Source organism: Pantherophis guttatus, chromosome 1 (genome assembly GCF_059756535.1).
Source record: "Pantherophis guttatus breed Tessera chromosome 1, ASM5975653v1, whole genome shotgun sequence".
NCBI lineage: Eukaryota > Metazoa > Chordata > Lepidosauria > Squamata > Colubridae > Pantherophis > Pantherophis guttatus.
In genome coordinates this window covers 157390928-157409533 of record NC_142063.1, presented here as the reverse complement: position 1 = coordinate 157409533, position 18606 = coordinate 157390928, and the positions used below count along the sequence as shown (strand labels likewise).

Sequence of the window (18606 nt, the reverse complement as noted above, 5' to 3'; positions counted from 1 at the left end):
AGTCCTTTAGAAGATCTGTGGTATTCCATATTCAGGAACTCCAGAGGCATCTGTAAGGGGAGTAAATGGGAAGTTAAACGATGAAAGCCATTGTATGCCACCACAATGCAAATGCTCCCCCTCCTTTGTATACGCCTTGTGATACTGCATGCCTATTTTGACAAAAGCTTCCTGCCTTATAGATGCTTCAGAATAGTTCCTGGTACACTCTTCGGGGAGTGTACATACCCAGAATAGAAAGCACTTGACTTTCTGTGCTTTCTATGGATGGAATAAGGCCACCTAAATTTTGCCTAATCCTAACAGCTAAGTTAATTCTTGGTTTAGGATTGCACTTTTAAGTCAGACGTCAAATATTGAGATGCTGGAGAATATTAAACTAAGAAATGCAATTTAATAATTTATTAAAATGTAATGGTGTTACTATATATTATTTATACGTTATGTCATTAAAACATGCAAGATAAGTTCATCCATACAAAACATCTTATTTATTTGAAATGAAAGTAAATACTAATAAAATAGCTTCAAAGAAATCGTATTAGTTTGAATTACAACAAATGTAACAAGAAGCAGTTTGTATGTTTTAATACAGTTGTGAAGTCTGGTATCAAATTATTTCACACACAAATATCCCTCAGGTTAGGAAACTGTTCTGAAATTTCAAGTATTCTATTATTCTATATTATCCTGAAACTACTGGAAAATTATTTCTGGTAGATTAACAGTTTCTGTGATAGGATAGGATATTATAATAACATATATTATCCTGAAAGCTGCAGAGTGAGAAAATAAATCTGTGAACATAGCAAAAACTCTCTATTACTTTCTTACATGTAAGGGATTGGGTTTGGGGTTTTTTTTCCTTGTTTTTTTTTAGCACTGAGCAGTTCTTCGGGAGCCCGAGTGACATGGCTTCTTCAGCCGAACACATCAGAGAGAAGATAAAGTTGGTTTGTCTGAGAAAACAACAACTGACACAACCAGACGCCTGTACCACAGAGACCTAATAGCCTCTCCCTGCCAATTCATAAGATGCCTATTTGTAACTCCGCATGACATCTGCATTCTATGCCTGCCATAATACATGAAAATGCATTTCACGGCTATTATTAAACATAAGAAGTCTTCACCCTTCTTGAAGCAAATTTTATTCTACATCTTAACCATGTATTTCTACGAAGCCATAATTTAACATGCTATGAACCCCCAGACTTCAACTATAATGAAAAGGAACAGAAGACGTTGCACTAAATACTTGCTTTGAAGCTTTATCCCAACCTATCAGGTGCTGCTTTTTCTAAGCAACTGATGCAAGTTTTAAAATGGTGCTAATAAGTGCAAGTTCCACAAAAAATAATTTTGTTTATTCTCCAGATGATGTAGTATTTTAGGCTGTAGGTGAACTATCTGTTGTATAGACCTATAATTTTGATTTTGTATTTTTTTTTAAATGGTCCTTTTTATTGTGCGGATATGTGCCATCAAATCCTTGAAATTCATTATAGTTGGATTTTTTCCAATTTGTACGGATAATGTATTAAGAAATGTTTTGTGCTTAATAAAGTTCACCTTTTAAAAATCCAGTAACTTTTATGGAAACTTGTATTTCCTACTTTATTGCAGGAAATTGTAAAAGAGAGTACAAGTCCATTTTGGATCTTGAGTGAAAGTTTCTTAGTAATTGAAAGAAGAGGGAATAAGCATCATCATGTAAGAAGGAAGAAAAAAAATGATATGAAAGCAGCTGTTGGGAGTTAACGGCAAATTAAGTTCATTTTTCCTGTTGACTTTTGTTTGTAGATGGGAAAGGAAAAGGACTTAACATTTTACAAGAGTAAGAATCAAAGTGGCAAGAGGGATTTGTAGATGCAAATTGAAGACATAAGAGAAATTGATAGGTTTTTCTTTTAACGTACCTTTTTTTTCTCTTTTTTTCTACAAGTATTGATATTGGACATATATGTTCCACTAGTTACATCTTTATGACTGAGTACATTCAAATAACAGCTGATGATGCAATTTCCAGAGCTGATAAATGCTACGTATTGTAATAAAATGATCAAATATAGGGCATAAATTATGTATTCATTCCTCCAATCTGCAAAAGCCAAATAAAAACCTTTATATATTTATGAACTATGAGCATAAGTTTATTTTTTAAAATACATTATGAAACGGCAGCGTATCTTTGGAAGGCCTATTTTGGATATGTAATAAAACTCCTTGCTGTGTAGGTAAGCAAGTTAAATGGCTTCTTGAAAAGTAAAATACATGGCTTGATGGACGAAGCACTTTAAGTGAGAAGCCATCCTGGCTTCCTTTTGTGGAGAATAGAGGAGACAATTTTTAATCTTTTATACCTAGTCCTTGACTTACCACCACTATTGGAATCAGCACTTTGGTCACTAAGCAATATGGTCATTAAGTGATTAATACCTGATTTTATGACTTTTTTTTTTTTTTTTTTTTTGCTGTGATCATTAAGCAAACCACGCGGTTACTCAGTGAATCCAGCTTCCCCCTTGATTTTGTTGTCAGAAGCCCCTGAGAAAGTCACACAATCCCAGGATGCTGCAACCAATTGTCAAACATCCTAATTTTGATCATATGGCCATGGGGATGTTGTGAAGTCAGATCACCTTTCACTACCGTTGTAACTTGTACCTGCTCTTAAAATCCCCACTAAACACAATTCATCACCTTTTTTTGTTTGTTTTATTTGGGGCAAGAGTAAGCATGGAAAAGAAACATTTGAATCATCTTTTTTTTTTTTTGCAGTTATCGTGGGCTACACACTGATTCAGAGAGCCAGATTTCATTTGTATGCCTAAGAAAATTCATATAAGCATCTTTCCGCTTCTGAAAGAAAATAAAGGAAGTGTTGAGCTAGGTCAGGGGTGGCCAACCTTTCCCACCTCAGGGACCACTAAATTCATAATTTTAAATCCTGCGGACCACCAATATGATTTTTTTAAAAAGATAAATAGTATTTAGTGCAATATTAAAAATGCAAGTAATTTTTCTGTGGACCACCAAAATTTTCTCACGGACTACCAGTGGTCCGGGGACCACCGGTTGGTGACCGCTGAGCTAGATCACAACACCACAACTCTTGTTTGGTGTCACTTCTCAGACACATCTCCTCCCCTTAGCCTGTTTCTCTTCCCTGGAAGTGGGCTCCAGCCAGCAATACTGAGAAGTTTTCTAGCATCTGCAGCAACCATCTTGCCTTTTCCTCGTCAGGCCTTCTGGATGCCTGCTGATTTAAATCACTTCATGGCAAGAAAAGAAAAACACTGCAAGAATACAGAAAAGGAAGCCCCCAGAGGCCAAGATTCTCAGTATGGGTATGGTCACTTTTAGGACCAGAATTGGTCCTTGTTGCTAAGTAAGGTGGTTAAGTAAGTCATGCCCAATTTTATTACAGGTAAGTCCTCAACCTAGGACCACAATTGAGCCCAAAATTTATGTTGTCAAGTGAGAATTGGTTAAGTGCGTTTTGCCCCACTTTGACATTTCTTGCCAGTGTTGTGAAGTGAATCACTGCAGTTGATAAGTTAGTAACCTGGTTGTTAAGTGAATCTGGCTTCTCCCATTGAATTTGCTTGTCAGAAGGTTGCAAAAAGTGATCACATGACCCCGGGACACCGCAGCGGTCATAAGTATGAACCAGTTGCCAAGCATCTGAATTTTGATCATGTGATCATGGGGATGCTGCAAAGATGGTAAGTCTGAAAAACAGTCACTTTTTTCAATGCCATTGTAAATTTAAATGGTCACTAAATGAACTGTTGTAAGTTGAGGACTACCTGTACCTTTTTTTTGACATGGTTGCTAAGTAAATTACTGCAACTAACAAATGAATCACACAGCCATTAAGTGAATACGGCTTCCCCCATTGAATTTGCTTATCAAGCTGTCTGGGAAGGTCACAAATGGCAATCACATGAACACGGAACATTGCAACTGTCCTAAGTATATGCCAGTTGCCAAGTGTTCAAATTTTGATCATGTGACCATGGGGATGCGGCAATGGTATGTGCGAGGACTGTTTCTAAGTCACTTTTTTCAGTGCCATTGTAACTGAATAGTGGCTAAAGGAATGTAAATCAAGGATTACCTGTATTTCCAAAATATACAATATTCCTAATCAGAAACTCCTACAAGTAAGTTCTAGCCAAATCTCTCCCAAAGGAGAGCCCTCCCCAAAAAATGTCCCCAAAAATGCCCATTATACCAAATTACATCTGGAAGGACATCCTTATTCAAATACTACTGTTCAATATTTATGTCCCAATGACTGGATTGAGCATGCAAGCCATAGGATTTGCATGATGTCATATGTCCCAATTTTCCACCCCCACCCCTCCAATTCCTAATGGTTGCAGGCATGTGTTTTTCCTTTTCTAGTTCTTAGGTTTTGTGGGACATCCTGGGGTAGGCAATGTAGGTGGACACGTTTCTACTAAATTTGCCCTGCAGAGATTAAATGACCTGAAGAAAATGAGAGCATGAGATGGAAATAATTTATATTTTAGTCTTGACCACTGCACTGCAATTTTATCAAAAAGGCTGCATTTAGGTTTTATTTCTTGGCCATCAGTTCCCTATTAAGTAAATTGGCCTGTTTTTATCATTACTGTGCTCATGACTTACGTATCACAACTTCACATATATATATATTTTTAGTTTACGATTTGAAATCTCAATTCCAGGGGATTGAAAACATTGGTTGCCAGTTCTTCCCTAAAGGGAGATGATGAGGCTCCAAAAGTATGATTATTCATTAGATGGCAGCAAGCTAGCAAAAGAGAGAAAGGGAGAGAGAGCCCTCCAGTGGTGGTCCTGAGTTTTTGCAGTTTAGATCTGGTAACCTAGTAAATTTCCCTCATCAGATATGTTATTGGGAAATTATATACAGATTTAAGACACCCTGTTAATCTTAATCAAAAATACATATTCTTTTACTGTTTATATAAAAAGTTTGGTAGGGAAAACATTGTAACATCTATGATCTGCAGAACTGGTTTCTAAATACCTGTATGGCAAATATGCACCAATACTATGCAAATAAGAATATGACAGATGAAACTCAGCATCAGTTTGAAAGAATAAAAGGACTTCATAAGATTTCAAGAAGAATGTGGCGGTGTATTACTTACATACTACTAAAATAATCTTTGTTGTGACATTTACCTGAGTCAAATGGTGCATCATAGGGGAACAATTTTTGAACCAAGGCACTTCAAATAGGCTAATTCAGTGATGGCTAACCTTTTCCGGACTGAGTGTCCAAAGTGTGTGCACATGTGAATGCACGCATGGGCACCTGAACCCCTCAAATGCAATGCATGCACGGCCCCCACACATGTGCCTCGCCCCTGTATGCACATGCTCCTGTGCATGCCCTACCCACACATGTGTACATGCCCCCCGCACGCACCTCCCACACATGCACACGCGCCCCCCCGCACATACGCGGCAGAGATCCAACAACCAGCTGGCCAGCGGGAGGCGCAAGTGCATGCACGGTGGAGCTGAACTGGGACGACGGCTCGCGTGCCCACAGAACCTATGCATGCCATTGGTTCGCCATCACGGGGCTAACTTATAGAATGCATCCAAATTTGGAATCCATGTCTGTGAGGGAATTAAATTTGGGGAAGTTGTAGCTGCTTCATGGCTGTTACTGAGGTCATGTGATTTTTATTTTCAATGTTCCATGACTCTCAGCCAGTCTCACAATCCTTCACTCCACCACCCAGCATCAAGAAACTGACTTATCATGTGGCTTTTAAAGAAGCAACAACTTTACAGTGTATAATATTTTTATTGTTTTATGTGCCCCTTCTCACACAAACATTCGCATGCCACTGAATGCCATCTTTGTCCAGGAATTTAATATACTGTTGAGCTGAGGGATATGGCTCCGGTCACGTCAGCTTCAGGATTGACACATACAGATACACACATAATGCTCCATCATCTTATAAGTAGTATATAAATAAATATACATGTATATAAAAAAGTATATAAATAAATACTTAGTTTTAGAAGTATATAAATAATACTCTGCAACACTCTTCTTGAGATCTTACTAAGTCCTTTTATTCTTTCAAACTGATGTTGAGTTTATCATGTTCCTTCACAACGGATAGATTGGACAGAAAGTCATCAAATCGACTGCTGCGGCTGTAAACGGAGTAGAAACTAGATCTCTCTGGTATCAGTCAAATAGATTAGTCCCTATACTTTAATCCTTGCCCATCCTGTTTCATTTTTCAGCTGCTTCCTGCTCTTAAACTGAGTTTAGACCAGTCCTGCCCTAACCCCCTGGAGGCAGGGGTGGGCTGCTGGGGGTTCAAGGAGAACCTCTAGTTAAGATTCTGTGCAGTTCGGAGAACCCCCAAATCTCACTCCTGGTTGGCCCTGCCCACCCTGCCCCTCCTCTCCCAGGAGTCCCCACGAGGCCCATTTTGGATGCAGGTAAGTGCAAGATGCATGCGGAGGCTCGGGGAGAACGAAAAACAAGCCTACCAGAAATTCGGGAAATCCAGCCTCCGGAGGGCCTTCAGAGCCTGGGAAGGCTGTTTTCGCCCTCCCAGAGACTCGAGGAAAGCCTCCGGAGCCTGGGGAGAGCAAAAACACCACCCCACCGTGGTGTAGGAGGCTGACTAGGCGACACCCACCATGGCCACGCCCACCCAGCAATTGGGCAGAGAACCCCTTGCTAAAATTTTTGAAGCCCACCCCTGCCTGGAGGTCATGTGATCCTATTTTTAAATTGTCTCTGGCAGTTTTCTGCAACACAGTGGAGAAGCCGACAAGTTTCTAAACTGTTCTGAGGTGAGAACAGCAACATAGAAACATTGTGATAAAAAAATATTGTCAGCATAATTATGCCATGTAGAAAGAGAAAGATAAGTCATGATCAAGAGATGACATCAAATGGGATGTGACGAGGAGGATGATAAATGAAGAAATGGAGGATGAAAGGATGCATGTCTCCAGAATCACAAGGGAAGTTACAGAATGAGAAGACAAGAAAATATGGAGGAGGTAAGGGAAGATCAGCTCGAAAATACATGGCATGGGGAGGATGTGGAATATTATCTAATCCATTGGCCACCTTGAGAATTAGGGCCCCAGGTCAATTGGCAGAACCCTGTCTTCAAGCCCTTTTGGAAGACCAAAAGGGTGGGTGCAGATCTCACTTGGAATATTTGTTGGTGGACCAAGATATATGATGAAACAATGTCAGGATGCCATGATGTATATACAGATTCCAAGAATTAAGCTCAGTATGACAGCATCTTTTTTTAAAATCAACAGTCAAATGATTGTCCAGATTTAATTACAACAATATTCAATTTGAAGACAAAAGTTGTTCATGAAGTACCTCACTGTAACACCTGGTCTTTTTCATAAGTGTATTGTTTACATGCTAAGTGTAGAATACCAAAAAGTGAGGTCTGTCTCGTATGCACTGTCTGTTGTGGCTTGATGCATCCAAGCCAAGATCACAGGATTATGATATATTTGTGCAAGCCAAAATCTAGACCCAAATGAAGATCTAGAACTGCATAAATTGGTATTGAAGCACATAATCCATGATCTGTATTGCAGCAAAATCTCAACATGTTGAGAAAATGGTACCTGATATACCCAAAGCCTTTGTAGCAAAGATAATCATAGGTGTGCTTAAAAAATGACATTGTCATGATTCTAAGAATTAAACTCTATTTATCAGAAAGAGAAGACATCCTTCATCAGTGGGCGTAATTCCCAATACAGTCATGCTTTGTTGTCAATATACAGAAAACACAAGGGCAAACCAAGGAGAATGTACTGATTTATCTAGAGAACTGGTATCCCAGCATGGTCAGCTATATGTCATTTTAACCCACGGAATAAGTGAAAATGCTAAAGAGTGTTCTTAAAAATTAAAAATGTTGATTGATCTGCAAAAGCATCCTTTGTAAAACCAAAAGCATCTATACTTGTCTTGCTACACATCTTTAATAAAATGATGTTTTCTCCTTTGATTCTAAAAACAAATGTTCCCCTTGAACATTCTGTTTCTCTGTTTAGGTAAGGAAATATCTCCGAAAGGATGACCCAGTTGGTCACGGGTTGTCTAGTCCCCATCTAAAAGATCGCAACACTTGTTCTAAACTAATCATCAAAAATACCATGAGCTCACTGGGCTTAGCATCTTGAAGTAGAAACCAACAGCTTCTCTGGAAACACATGTTAAAATAAGCAATGTATAAAAATAAAAGCAAGGACTCTTAATATCCCCTTTCCCTATTTCTGGATATGCTACTGTTTTGGGGGGGGGGGGTTCATGTCAGTTTTGGACGCAGGCACTGGTAAGAAACTCTTGAGTTATCTTCTGTTATTGCAAGATATATTCTGACTGCATATTCTGCAAAAAGTATAGCTTACTCCTATAAACATTGATTCAGGTTTTTTTTAAAAAAATACAATTGGTACTCCCACCTATTCTCCAGGGAACTCAAATTGGGAGTATTGAGTTGTTACCTATAAATCACATGCTTTCACAACAACCCTATTTGAATGATTAACTTCTCCACTATCTCTGTATCTGAACTATATCTCTATAGTCCTAACTATAGTTTTCAATTGCCTATACCTCGCTAGATGGGGCAGCATTGCAGTCTTGGATCTATTTTGAAGTATGTCAAACAAAAGGATTTTTATAGATATCACCAGTACAGATAATTGTAAAAAGATCTGGAAAATTATTACAATGTTCAAACATAGTGAAAACTGTTAAAGCCTACAAATTATTACTTTAATCCTCTATCTTGCAGGCTTTGTTAATAGGAACCATTGGAAAAAGGAGATAAGGAAACTTCTAGTATCCTAGAAGAAAACAAGATTTCTAGCATTTTTTGTGCTATATTTTGTTTCATTTGTATTCCCTGTTCCATACCTCTTTTCAAAAGTAATCATAATCACATTCAGGTTTGAAACATGTATTTGTTTTGCTCTTTTATGGTCTGTGCATTGATGGTCACTTGTCAATTCCACATTCTCTCTTTTTGAGAACTGTTCCAAATAGTAGATCAGTGACAACATATTCCCAGTATCCTGATTGACTTTCCAAGTATGCCAAAATTGCAGCTGCTCCACTTCCCTCTCCTGGCAGAACTGGGCAGTCTATTCGACATGCGTATTTCAAATACTATTTAATGACTTCTCTTATCTGGAGCCCACACAGAAAATAAATTGCTATGTAGTATTAAATCTCTTTTCTTGGTCTATTGGGCAATGTGTTAAAAATGGGAGACATACTTCCTTAAGAAGAGAAATTGCAGTTGGAGGGAGGTTGTGGGGCTCCCAAAGGTTTTTTTGACCTCCCTTTGATCAATGAGACCTTTGAATGGAAAAACTGAACTCCACGAGATCTTCTGGCTGGCAGTGCCTCTGGAGAGGTACAAACCTGAAAATTTAGAGGAGGGAGTAATCCCACATGCATTTGAAAATGGCAATTAGGCCCTTCTTCAGTCTCTAGTAGCAAGAACAGCTGAGTCAATACCAAGAATGCCCCCAAGAAGCTCTAAGCAATTGCTGATCTATTTCATGCAATGGTGCTGCTCTCTATTTTAAGGGAGGGGAAAAAATAGATTAGTGCATCTTGTGGAGAACTTTAGGAGCAGTTAAGTGATGGAAACCGAGGTGGTCTCAGATAAGTATTGCTGATGGGGATGGTTTACAGCAGGGGTATCAAACTCGCGACCTGCGGGCCGGATGTGTCATGCACTGGCCACTCCCATGCCTGGTTTAGCAAAGTGGGGAGGATGCAGAGATATGTCACGTGACGACGACGTGACGACACGAGTTTGACATCCCTGGTTTACAGAGTTTCTGCATTAATGAATACTCTGAACTCAGTGTTTCCCGTGGAATTAGAATATTGGTTAGCATCTTAGTGTATTTCCATGCTGTGGATCAAATCCAGTGAGTTGTTCTATAGGTGCAGGGACACGCCTCTGCTGAGCAAGAAGGAAGCTGGTGAGCCAGATGCAGCCCTGGTGGCTTTAACATTAGAAATAATCCAAAATAAAAAAAAAGCAGCAGCATCTGCTGGAAGGGAATCAAGACAGGTAAGAAGTCAGATGTGGCATTGCAATGCAAGCCCTGCCCTTTGTGTGTGTTGTTCCATGCATATTCAAAAGGGGAAAGCTTGCATTGTGATGCTACCTCCATCATCTTGTCTGTTTGTCCCCAGGCCTCCAGTAATCACACGGAACAAAACTTTAGCCCTCCAACCTCCATGGACTTCAGCACATCTGCAGCTATCTTGGCTGTACTGGATAACCATATTCTTAAATTATTTCCCACTGGGAAGCATGGAGTGAAACCAGTACTGCCCAAGCTGGTCTCCTACTTTGCTTCTACTGTAATTGGCCATGACCCCATGGGTTCAAAAAATGTGGATGTTGCATGCCTCGTCAGGATGTTGACCATCCAGTGATGATGAAGGTGAGATGGAAACAGAAGGTAGCCAAGTATGCCATCCTGGCAGAGATAGAGAAGTTGGGAATTTGTCAATGCATTTAACTTCTTTTTTTTTCCTTTTAGAACAACTTAACAGGAGAAATAGGCTAAATGAAAAACATACTTCAAGATCAATGGCTGCAACTTCTGGGGAACATGGCCCCCAGTTGGCCTTGGAGTGGCTTGCCCATTCCCCCAAATAGATGGATCTGGGATAATTAATGAGATTTCATTGCAAACTAATTCATTTTCAATAAAGTTTAAAGTTAACTTTAAAGGTGTAAAATCATTACAATTACTCTCTGTGGATTTGAATTATTTTTCTTTTTCTCTCACTTTAAAAATTACAGTTTGGTAGTGATCCTTGGAGAGTTTCTAAGGTATAATCAATGGTTTCAAGGACAATGTGGAATAACCCAACATTAAATGATCTATTGCTGGTCTAACTCTATAAATAAAATCGAGGAGACGGGTATTTGTTGTTTCTCTGATTCAGAATATGTGTTAGGTAGCAGCCAACGGAATCAGAGCAAAAGTGATATGGTAATGCCAAAGACCATAAATCAGTGGTGAAATCTAAATTTTTTTACTACCGGTTCTGTGGGCATGTCTTGGTGGCCTGGTGGGCATGGCTTGTTGAGGATTGCAGGAGAAGGATACTGCAAAATCTCCATTCCCATCCCACTCCAGGGGAAGGATACTGCAAAATCCCCATTTCCTCCCCACTCCTGGGGGAAGGATATTGCAAAATCTCCATTCCCACCCTACTCTGGGACCAGCCAGAGGTGGTATTTGCCAGTTCTCCGAACTGCTCAAAATTTCCGCTACTGGTTCTCCAGAACCTGTCAGAACCTGCTGGATTTCACCCCTGCCATAAATTAACTTAGCTGCTGTCTACCGAGTCTTCCATCGTGAAAAGATACAATGGGTTTCTCACCCCATTCCATTGGCTAAAGTTGGGGCAATTGCTTACCCACAGCTAATCAAGATAAAGTCTCCTTTGAGTTGGGCTCACAACTTAGTGGTTCATATTATTTTCATGTTATTTTCTTGGCAACAATATGCAAATAGTTTCCCTTGCCTTGTTTGACTTCCATGTCTGGTCTCCGTGTCTGAATTTCCTGATTATCTTCCATCCAAGGTCTAGTTTCTATCCTATCGTCTTTTGCTTTTTTGAAACCACTCAAAGTTGGCTGAGTGCCACCTCTGCTGTGAGAATCATCAAAAAGAAAATTCTAGACTAATCTCAAATAAGACCAGCAGGATCATTATTAACGAGCTTGAGTAGTTTAATGTTTGAGATTATTATTATTATTTAGCGTACGGCAAATGTTTGAGAAAAGAAACAAAATAGTTCTGGCATGACTCAGAAGTTAATATGTAGCCTAGAGTGGTGAACTACGGAAACTAATATTTCAAGGATGTAAATCCTCAATATAGAGAACAGTTGTGGAATTCAAGACAAGAAAGACTCTTGAGTAAAAATGTGCAACGTCCACTCTTAAGCCAAAAATCCAAAGTATTTGCCTGAAACCTATATTTCCATAGACAGGCATGGGGAGGATGGAAGACTGAGTAGAAGATAGCCTTTAACAGGCAGAGTAGCATTTTGTAGATTTCTTTGCTTTGACTCCTGGCAAGTCATACTTTTGACAAAGGTTAGTAAGAAAAGGAAAGCTATAGCTGATTGCACAGGGATCAATTTGATTTATTTAAAAGAATAGAAAGTGTCAGAACCTGCAATAACAAGAAAAACATTGCTTGGGAGTAATTTGTGTGCCTTAAGATAAAAAGGAATGATTTAACCAGTCTGATTAATTCAGAATAATTACGGTAATAGAAGACGGAAAATTTGTACAGCTTATTGGTGCACATTGTTAAGAAAAGCATGAAGTGGCAAAATTTAATGTGTACCTAATGTTCCATGTAATAATAATCAAATTATAATAATACAGAGAGAGGCTTCAAAACCTAGCCAGAGACTGCAAATGTATATTTTGCCAGCTAGCTTTTAATGGAGAAGTTTAGGGATGATTTTTTTTTTTTTTTTGTTGGAACACTTGGTTTATTTGGGTATTTCGTACAGCTTTTACTGAGGGAGAGAAAACCGCATTCCATAACTTATAGGGCTAAAGTCCTGAGGCTAATGTGAAGCCATAGAATATTAAATAATATTCTAAATTATTTGCAAATGAATATCAGAAAAAAAGAAATAGCAGAACGTCTGTTAGAAAGGAAAAGATGTTAGTTGCTTGAGGAGGTAGAAATCATGAAATTCTTTTCATTTATTGGAAATAGTAAACATTAAATCTGAGATCTTTTTAAAGAAACATCCACCAAGGAATGGTAAAGAAAGATGGGATCTCAAATACTCCCCATCCCCTTTTCTAACTTCTATTGTAGCATTTTTCCAATATTATATGAGCTTGAATTATGAAAGCTGTAGTTCAACCCATCTGGGGAAGACCATTCTCAACCAGTGACATAAAAAAAAATAGACATTAAAATCAATTGATCATAATTGTGCATCATTGCCTACCGTATTACCAGAATATGTTAGCAATTTAATTCCTGCGATATCATGTGCAATCATTGAAATTTCATCAGGCATCATCAGCCTTTTGATTTTTAAAATTAAACTTTAAGGTAATTGTTCAGTTCCTTGGTGCCTGCTGGCATTACTTTGCTAATCCCTGCTCTGGATAAACAAAACATTTGATTTGGTGTTGGGCAGCCTTCCCAGTCCAGTTTGTTCCAGATGTATTGGATTCTACCTCTCCTAATTTTCCTACTAGAGGGACAGCTGGTGTAATGCATCTTCAAAACGACTTTGCCACCTGCATTTTATACCCTGGCATCAGTTCACCAGGCAACTTCCAAGCCTTCAACGGTCTCTTTAAGCATTTGCCTTACATTTATTTAGTAAGTGATATTGCACCAACTATGCAATGGGTCCTAAAGCTTCCTTAAAGTGATGGAAATAGTTTAACTCAGTGATGGCCAACCTATGACACGTGTCAAAACTGACATGCTGCGATGTTTTGGGTGACAGGCCAGCTTTTACATCAGCTGACGACTATTTTTGAAAGCACGCTTCATTTTTGGGTGATTTTTTTTTTTTTTGAGGCTTCAGAGACTGTAAGAATGGGGTGCACTCTTGCATAGCCTCTGGAGACTCTGAAGGTCACATGAGAATGGGGTATGATTTCTAAAGGCTGCCAAGGCCATGTGAGAATGGACTGTGTTCTTGTATGGGTTCTAGAGCAGTGGTGGGTTGCCCCCGGTTCGCACTGGTTCTATAGAACCAGTAGTAAAACTGGCGGGAAGCTCCACCCACTACCCTGACATCATCAAAATGCTTCTGCGCATGCCCTGTTGCGAACTGGTAGTAAAGGTAAGTAGAACTCACCCCTGCTCTAGAGCCTTTGAAAATTACGTGAGAATGGGGTGTGCTTTTGTGCAGCTTTCATGGCTGCAAAGGTTGAGGAAGACCATTCTCTGAAGTTGTTTAAAAAATGAAGGCCTTGTGTCCTGTTCTCACTTCACATTACCCTGTGTGCAGCTTGACATGCAGCTAAACCCACCTATCCTTCAATAAGTCAGACCATGTGCATAGATCTTGACGCTTTATTAAAGAAACAGGATGTGGTGAAACTGGGGGGAAATAGAAACACATACAAAATAAACAGTGTTGAGCATAACAATTAGCAAATACAGATAAAATCCAAGCCTCATCAGTGATGCTATATATATGGGACATGGATTTTGTCCTCCGATGAACATGCGCCACGGATGAGGGTGGATTCTTCCAGGTGCGTCTGCTTCCTCAGATTGTTAGAAAATGGGAGGTAGGCTGCACCTACTTTTTTTTCTCCTCCCTAGAATGATGGACGATGGGAGGATGGCACTCTATAGTGCCAAAACACTATTAAAACCAACTTTCTAAACAATGAAAGGGTTGGTCTTTGGCCACTCAATGGAACTCAACACATGTTAGAGAACAATAACAGTATATACGTACAGAAACTCTATGCGGGAGGCGTAACACCTTGTGTGACTCAAAGCAACCTCAGTTAGTCCATGAGGACCTATTAACAGAAAGAAAACATTGCCTGAAGGTAAGTGGAGTGTTGCAGATTCTGAGGAGTGTTGGGTTGCAATGCAATTGGATTGTTCCAGTGCTGGGTTGCTACTGGTTCACCCCAGATCGGGCAAACCGGTAGCGGCGACGGGAGCCTCCGCTCACCCGACCGGATGTCTCTGCATATGCGCAGAAGCGTCACACGTGAATGCGCAAGTGTCTACGAGCGAACCAGTAGTGGCCAAAATTGAAACCCACTACTGGATTGTTCCCCAACGCTCGCATCTCTTGGGAACAGTGCGCAAGATGGCCTTTATGAGGGGCAGCAGTGGGGCAAGTAGATTTGAAGTCAAGGCCCTCTTCTTCAGGTCCAGGCTCAACATTGCTCCTGAGTTCTGCTGTTCGGGGTGACCTTAATGGGGGAGGTGGAAAAGAGATAGAAAATTGTTCCTCTTTTGTTTGGGGGGGGGGGAAGTATGACATGTCAGCAGAGTCAAGTTGTGTCAAATTTTCCAAACTTTGTACCCACTGAGCCCAAAAGGTTCACCATCATTAGTTTGGGGCCTTGTATTCATTCCTGGAGTCCATTCCTGAAATTAATCTTTGGAGATAGTCTTTTTAGTTTTTAGGAGTATGTATCTACAGGTAGTCCTTGACATAGGCTCACAATTGAGCCCAACATTTCTGTTGCTAAGGAAGACAGTTGTTAAGTGAATTTTGCCCCATTTTACAACCTTTCTTGCCACAGGTGTTAAGGGAATCACTGCAGCTGTTAACTCAGTAACGTGGCTGTTAAGTAAATCTGGTTTCCCTGTTGACTTTGCTTGTCAGAAGCTGGTTGGCAAGGTAACAAAACATGATCACACGACTCGGGGACGCTGCAACTGTCATAAATAGGAGTCAGTTGCCAAGCATCCAAATTTTGATCACATGACCATGGGGATGCTGCAATGGATGTAAGTGTGAAAAACTTTTTTTTTCAGTGCCATTGTGACTTTAAATGGCCATTTAACAAATGATTGTAACTCAAGGACAAAGGGTATGTGCATGTGAGTAGAAGAGAGATGTATTACTTATTCAAGCTTTCTAGTAGCAAGTCTAAAACAAGATTAACATTTACTATCTGCTTGCTTGGCAGTGAACAGAATTTAGTTTCTAACTCTTCTATGTTAGACTGGCTGGACAGAAAAATGCTGTGATTGGTCATTGCTTTGAAGCAGGAGTGAAATCTACTTACCTTCCCTACCAGTTCGGAAGTGCGCTCTCTGTGCGCGTCACGTGCAATTTTGGACCCTCTGTGCATGCGCAAAGCCTTCTGCACATGCACAGAGGGTCAAAAACAGGTTACTTCCTGGTCCAGGTGGGTGGGCAGAGCTTTGCACTGCTGCCGCTACCAGTTTATCAACCATGCGCCGCAGCCGCTACCGGTTCACCCGAACCGGTACGAACTGGTAGCATTTCACCCCTGCTTTGAAGCTTTCTGAACTCATGCTCCACAGCTTGGAGGTTGGGATAAACCTGGCAGGTGTTAGCAAGATAGGAGCGATTGGGAAATATACCAAAAGTTAAGAAATAATGCTGAATATTCAATGTTCCTTTGCCACAAACTTCCAGTAAGCTGTGCTGAGAAATGTGGAATCAGCTTTCATTAAAAAAAGATTGGCCACTCAGTTTTTATAGCCCTGAACAATATACTAAGATCAGTTATCCATAAATTAAAAAAAAACCTTTTAAGACTGAATTTGGCAGCTCTATAGGTACAGTCTCAAAAGCTTTTTTCTACGCTTAATTCTCCTTGCTGTATTAACATCAGTAAAACTATTTATTATTAAAATTGCTGTAGTAGATTTTGTCTTTCTCTTGAATACTAGAAATAGAATTTTACATCTATTAATGAAACTTTTTATTATTGCTTTTTGCTCAGTATGCTTAACATTTTGCTTAGTCTGTGAGTGCCTAGCCACATTGGAAAATCCTTAAATTATTTATTTTACTAGCTCATTCTCTTCTGCAAATATAAATAAAGTACAGCTTACATAATTACTTACTGTAGCATAGCCCCAATATAGTCAAAGAAACAAAATCCAAGTATGGAAGATACCGGTATATGATTTGCTATTGTCACTGCTATTTTTTTTTTACTGTGGAATAACACCATAGTATAATTTCAAGTTTACTGATTATTTTGCTCATATTTAATTATAGCCTGGTTCCAAGAATTAAAGATAGCTACATTAAAACCAGCCACTTCAAAATTCTGGATATCTATTTACCAAAGTCCTTTCTAAGCTTTGACTTAAAAGTTAATTACCAATAAAGCCAGTAGCCACGATGAGCAATAATAATAATAATAGAATTTGCTGACAAAACAACGGTATTTTTCCCTTTGTATAAAAAGTAGCTCAGTTGCTGTGTATCCACAATGTCTTGTCTTCCAATACATGCAAAGGAGACACAAAATCTATAACTCATTTGTGGGAAACTCCTCTCCCTCGCCAAGTTGGTAATTATATATCATTTTCCCCTCCTGATGGAGCCTATTGTCTGACACAATCAATGATTGTACATATAACGTTCCTGGATCAAAATCAAGTTTCTTCTCTTTTACCAATTAGCACAGCTTCTTTGAGATCTGGATATATAAATTGGAAGTTTGGATCTATCTTGAGGGATTAAGCTAAGTGCCTTGTTAAGAGAAAAATCTACCACTTTAATTAACTGGGTTGCAATGATGACCCTCATAATAAGTAGCTTTTCAGAACTGTGGGAAGAATTTCAAACATATTTTTAACTTCCCTTCCAAATATCATATAATGCCTATAGGGCTCTACATTTTCCTTAAAGGGGCAGCTTGACACATCTATAAAAGGAGAGGGGCTTTGATCACACAACTGCAACAGCAGTCATCTTGACCTTTCAGATCCCTCATGGTCCCCCCTGCATTCATCCGTCCATCTGTTTCAAGGAGAGCATCGACACTGTTATCTTTTCCTTTTGCCTGGGTGTCATAAGCTGTGATGCGAGCCCTGCTCAGGAGTATTTGCACCTACAAGCCACCCTTTCTATCCTTGAGTGTCCAACTGGTGTCCAACTGGTGTCCAACTGACAACCTTTCAGCTGTCCATCATGGAACTTAAGCCTGGCTTTGGGGTAGCTTTATGTCTGATCTCTGCAATGCAGATCTGCAGTAATTCATGATCTGTTATTAGGTGATTGTCACGGGACTACAACCATATTGACAACCTGAAAATGCAAAGTGTGGAACCTAATAATGCCCACAGAGAGTCAGCTACTGACATTTCTTGTAGCTTTTCTTTTTTAAAAAATGCTCCAGTAACTGTCAAATGCCTCCTGTGCCCTTCAGTAAGTTTCCTATCCCATTTTCTAGGAGCCTGGCTTATTTCTGTGAAAGCTGGCTTCTTTGAAGGAATTGTTCTTAATGCTGCCACTTTCTTCCCTCCCCTCAACCAAGTACATAGTGTTTGTTACAGGGTGGGTTCTACTTGCTTTTACTACCAGTTCGCAACAGAAGCGCACGCGCTTCTGCGCATGCGCAGATCATCCATTATGATGTCCAGGCGGGTGGGTGGAGCCTCCCAACACTTTTACTACTGGTCCGCAAGAACCGGACAGAACCGGGAGCAACCCACCACTGGTTTGTTACAAAGTTATTGTTGTTATTATGTAATTACTACTACTACTAACAACAACAACAACAATTTCAAACATCCAGATCTGCCTATCCTAGGTCCTTGGAAAGGACTCGATAGGTAGCCAAAATGCCAAATCCAGCGTGAAAATCTAGCTGACTGTGTGAAGAACCATCATCATCATCATCATCATTATCATCATCATCATCATCATCAATACTATGACAAAGTAGCAACAATGGTGTATTGGAAATCTGCAAGAAATATTTGCCTGCAAGCAAGAACTGGTGGGACTGTAAAATAGAGAAAGTCATAGAAAATGAAGAAACTAAATTATCTGGGACT

The 18606-nt window shown here is 39.6% G+C and overlaps 1 protein-coding gene across 5 annotated transcripts in view; it reads left to right on the top strand.

Annotated features, from left to right (window-relative positions):
- Positions 1-2139, top strand: part of SESTD1 (SEC14 and spectrin domain containing 1) — a 101919-nt gene extending 99780 nt beyond the window's left edge. For all 5 annotated transcript variants that reach the window (XM_087882060.1, XM_060688038.2, XM_060688041.2 and 2 more), the window contains exon 20: positions 881-2139. In XM_087882060.1, coding sequence (XP_087738186.1) covers positions 881-1010 — 130 coding nt within the window. In that variant the 3' untranslated portion in view covers positions 1011-2139. The remainder of the gene's footprint in view (positions 1-880) is intronic.
- Positions 2140-18606: the final 16467 nt, after the last annotated feature.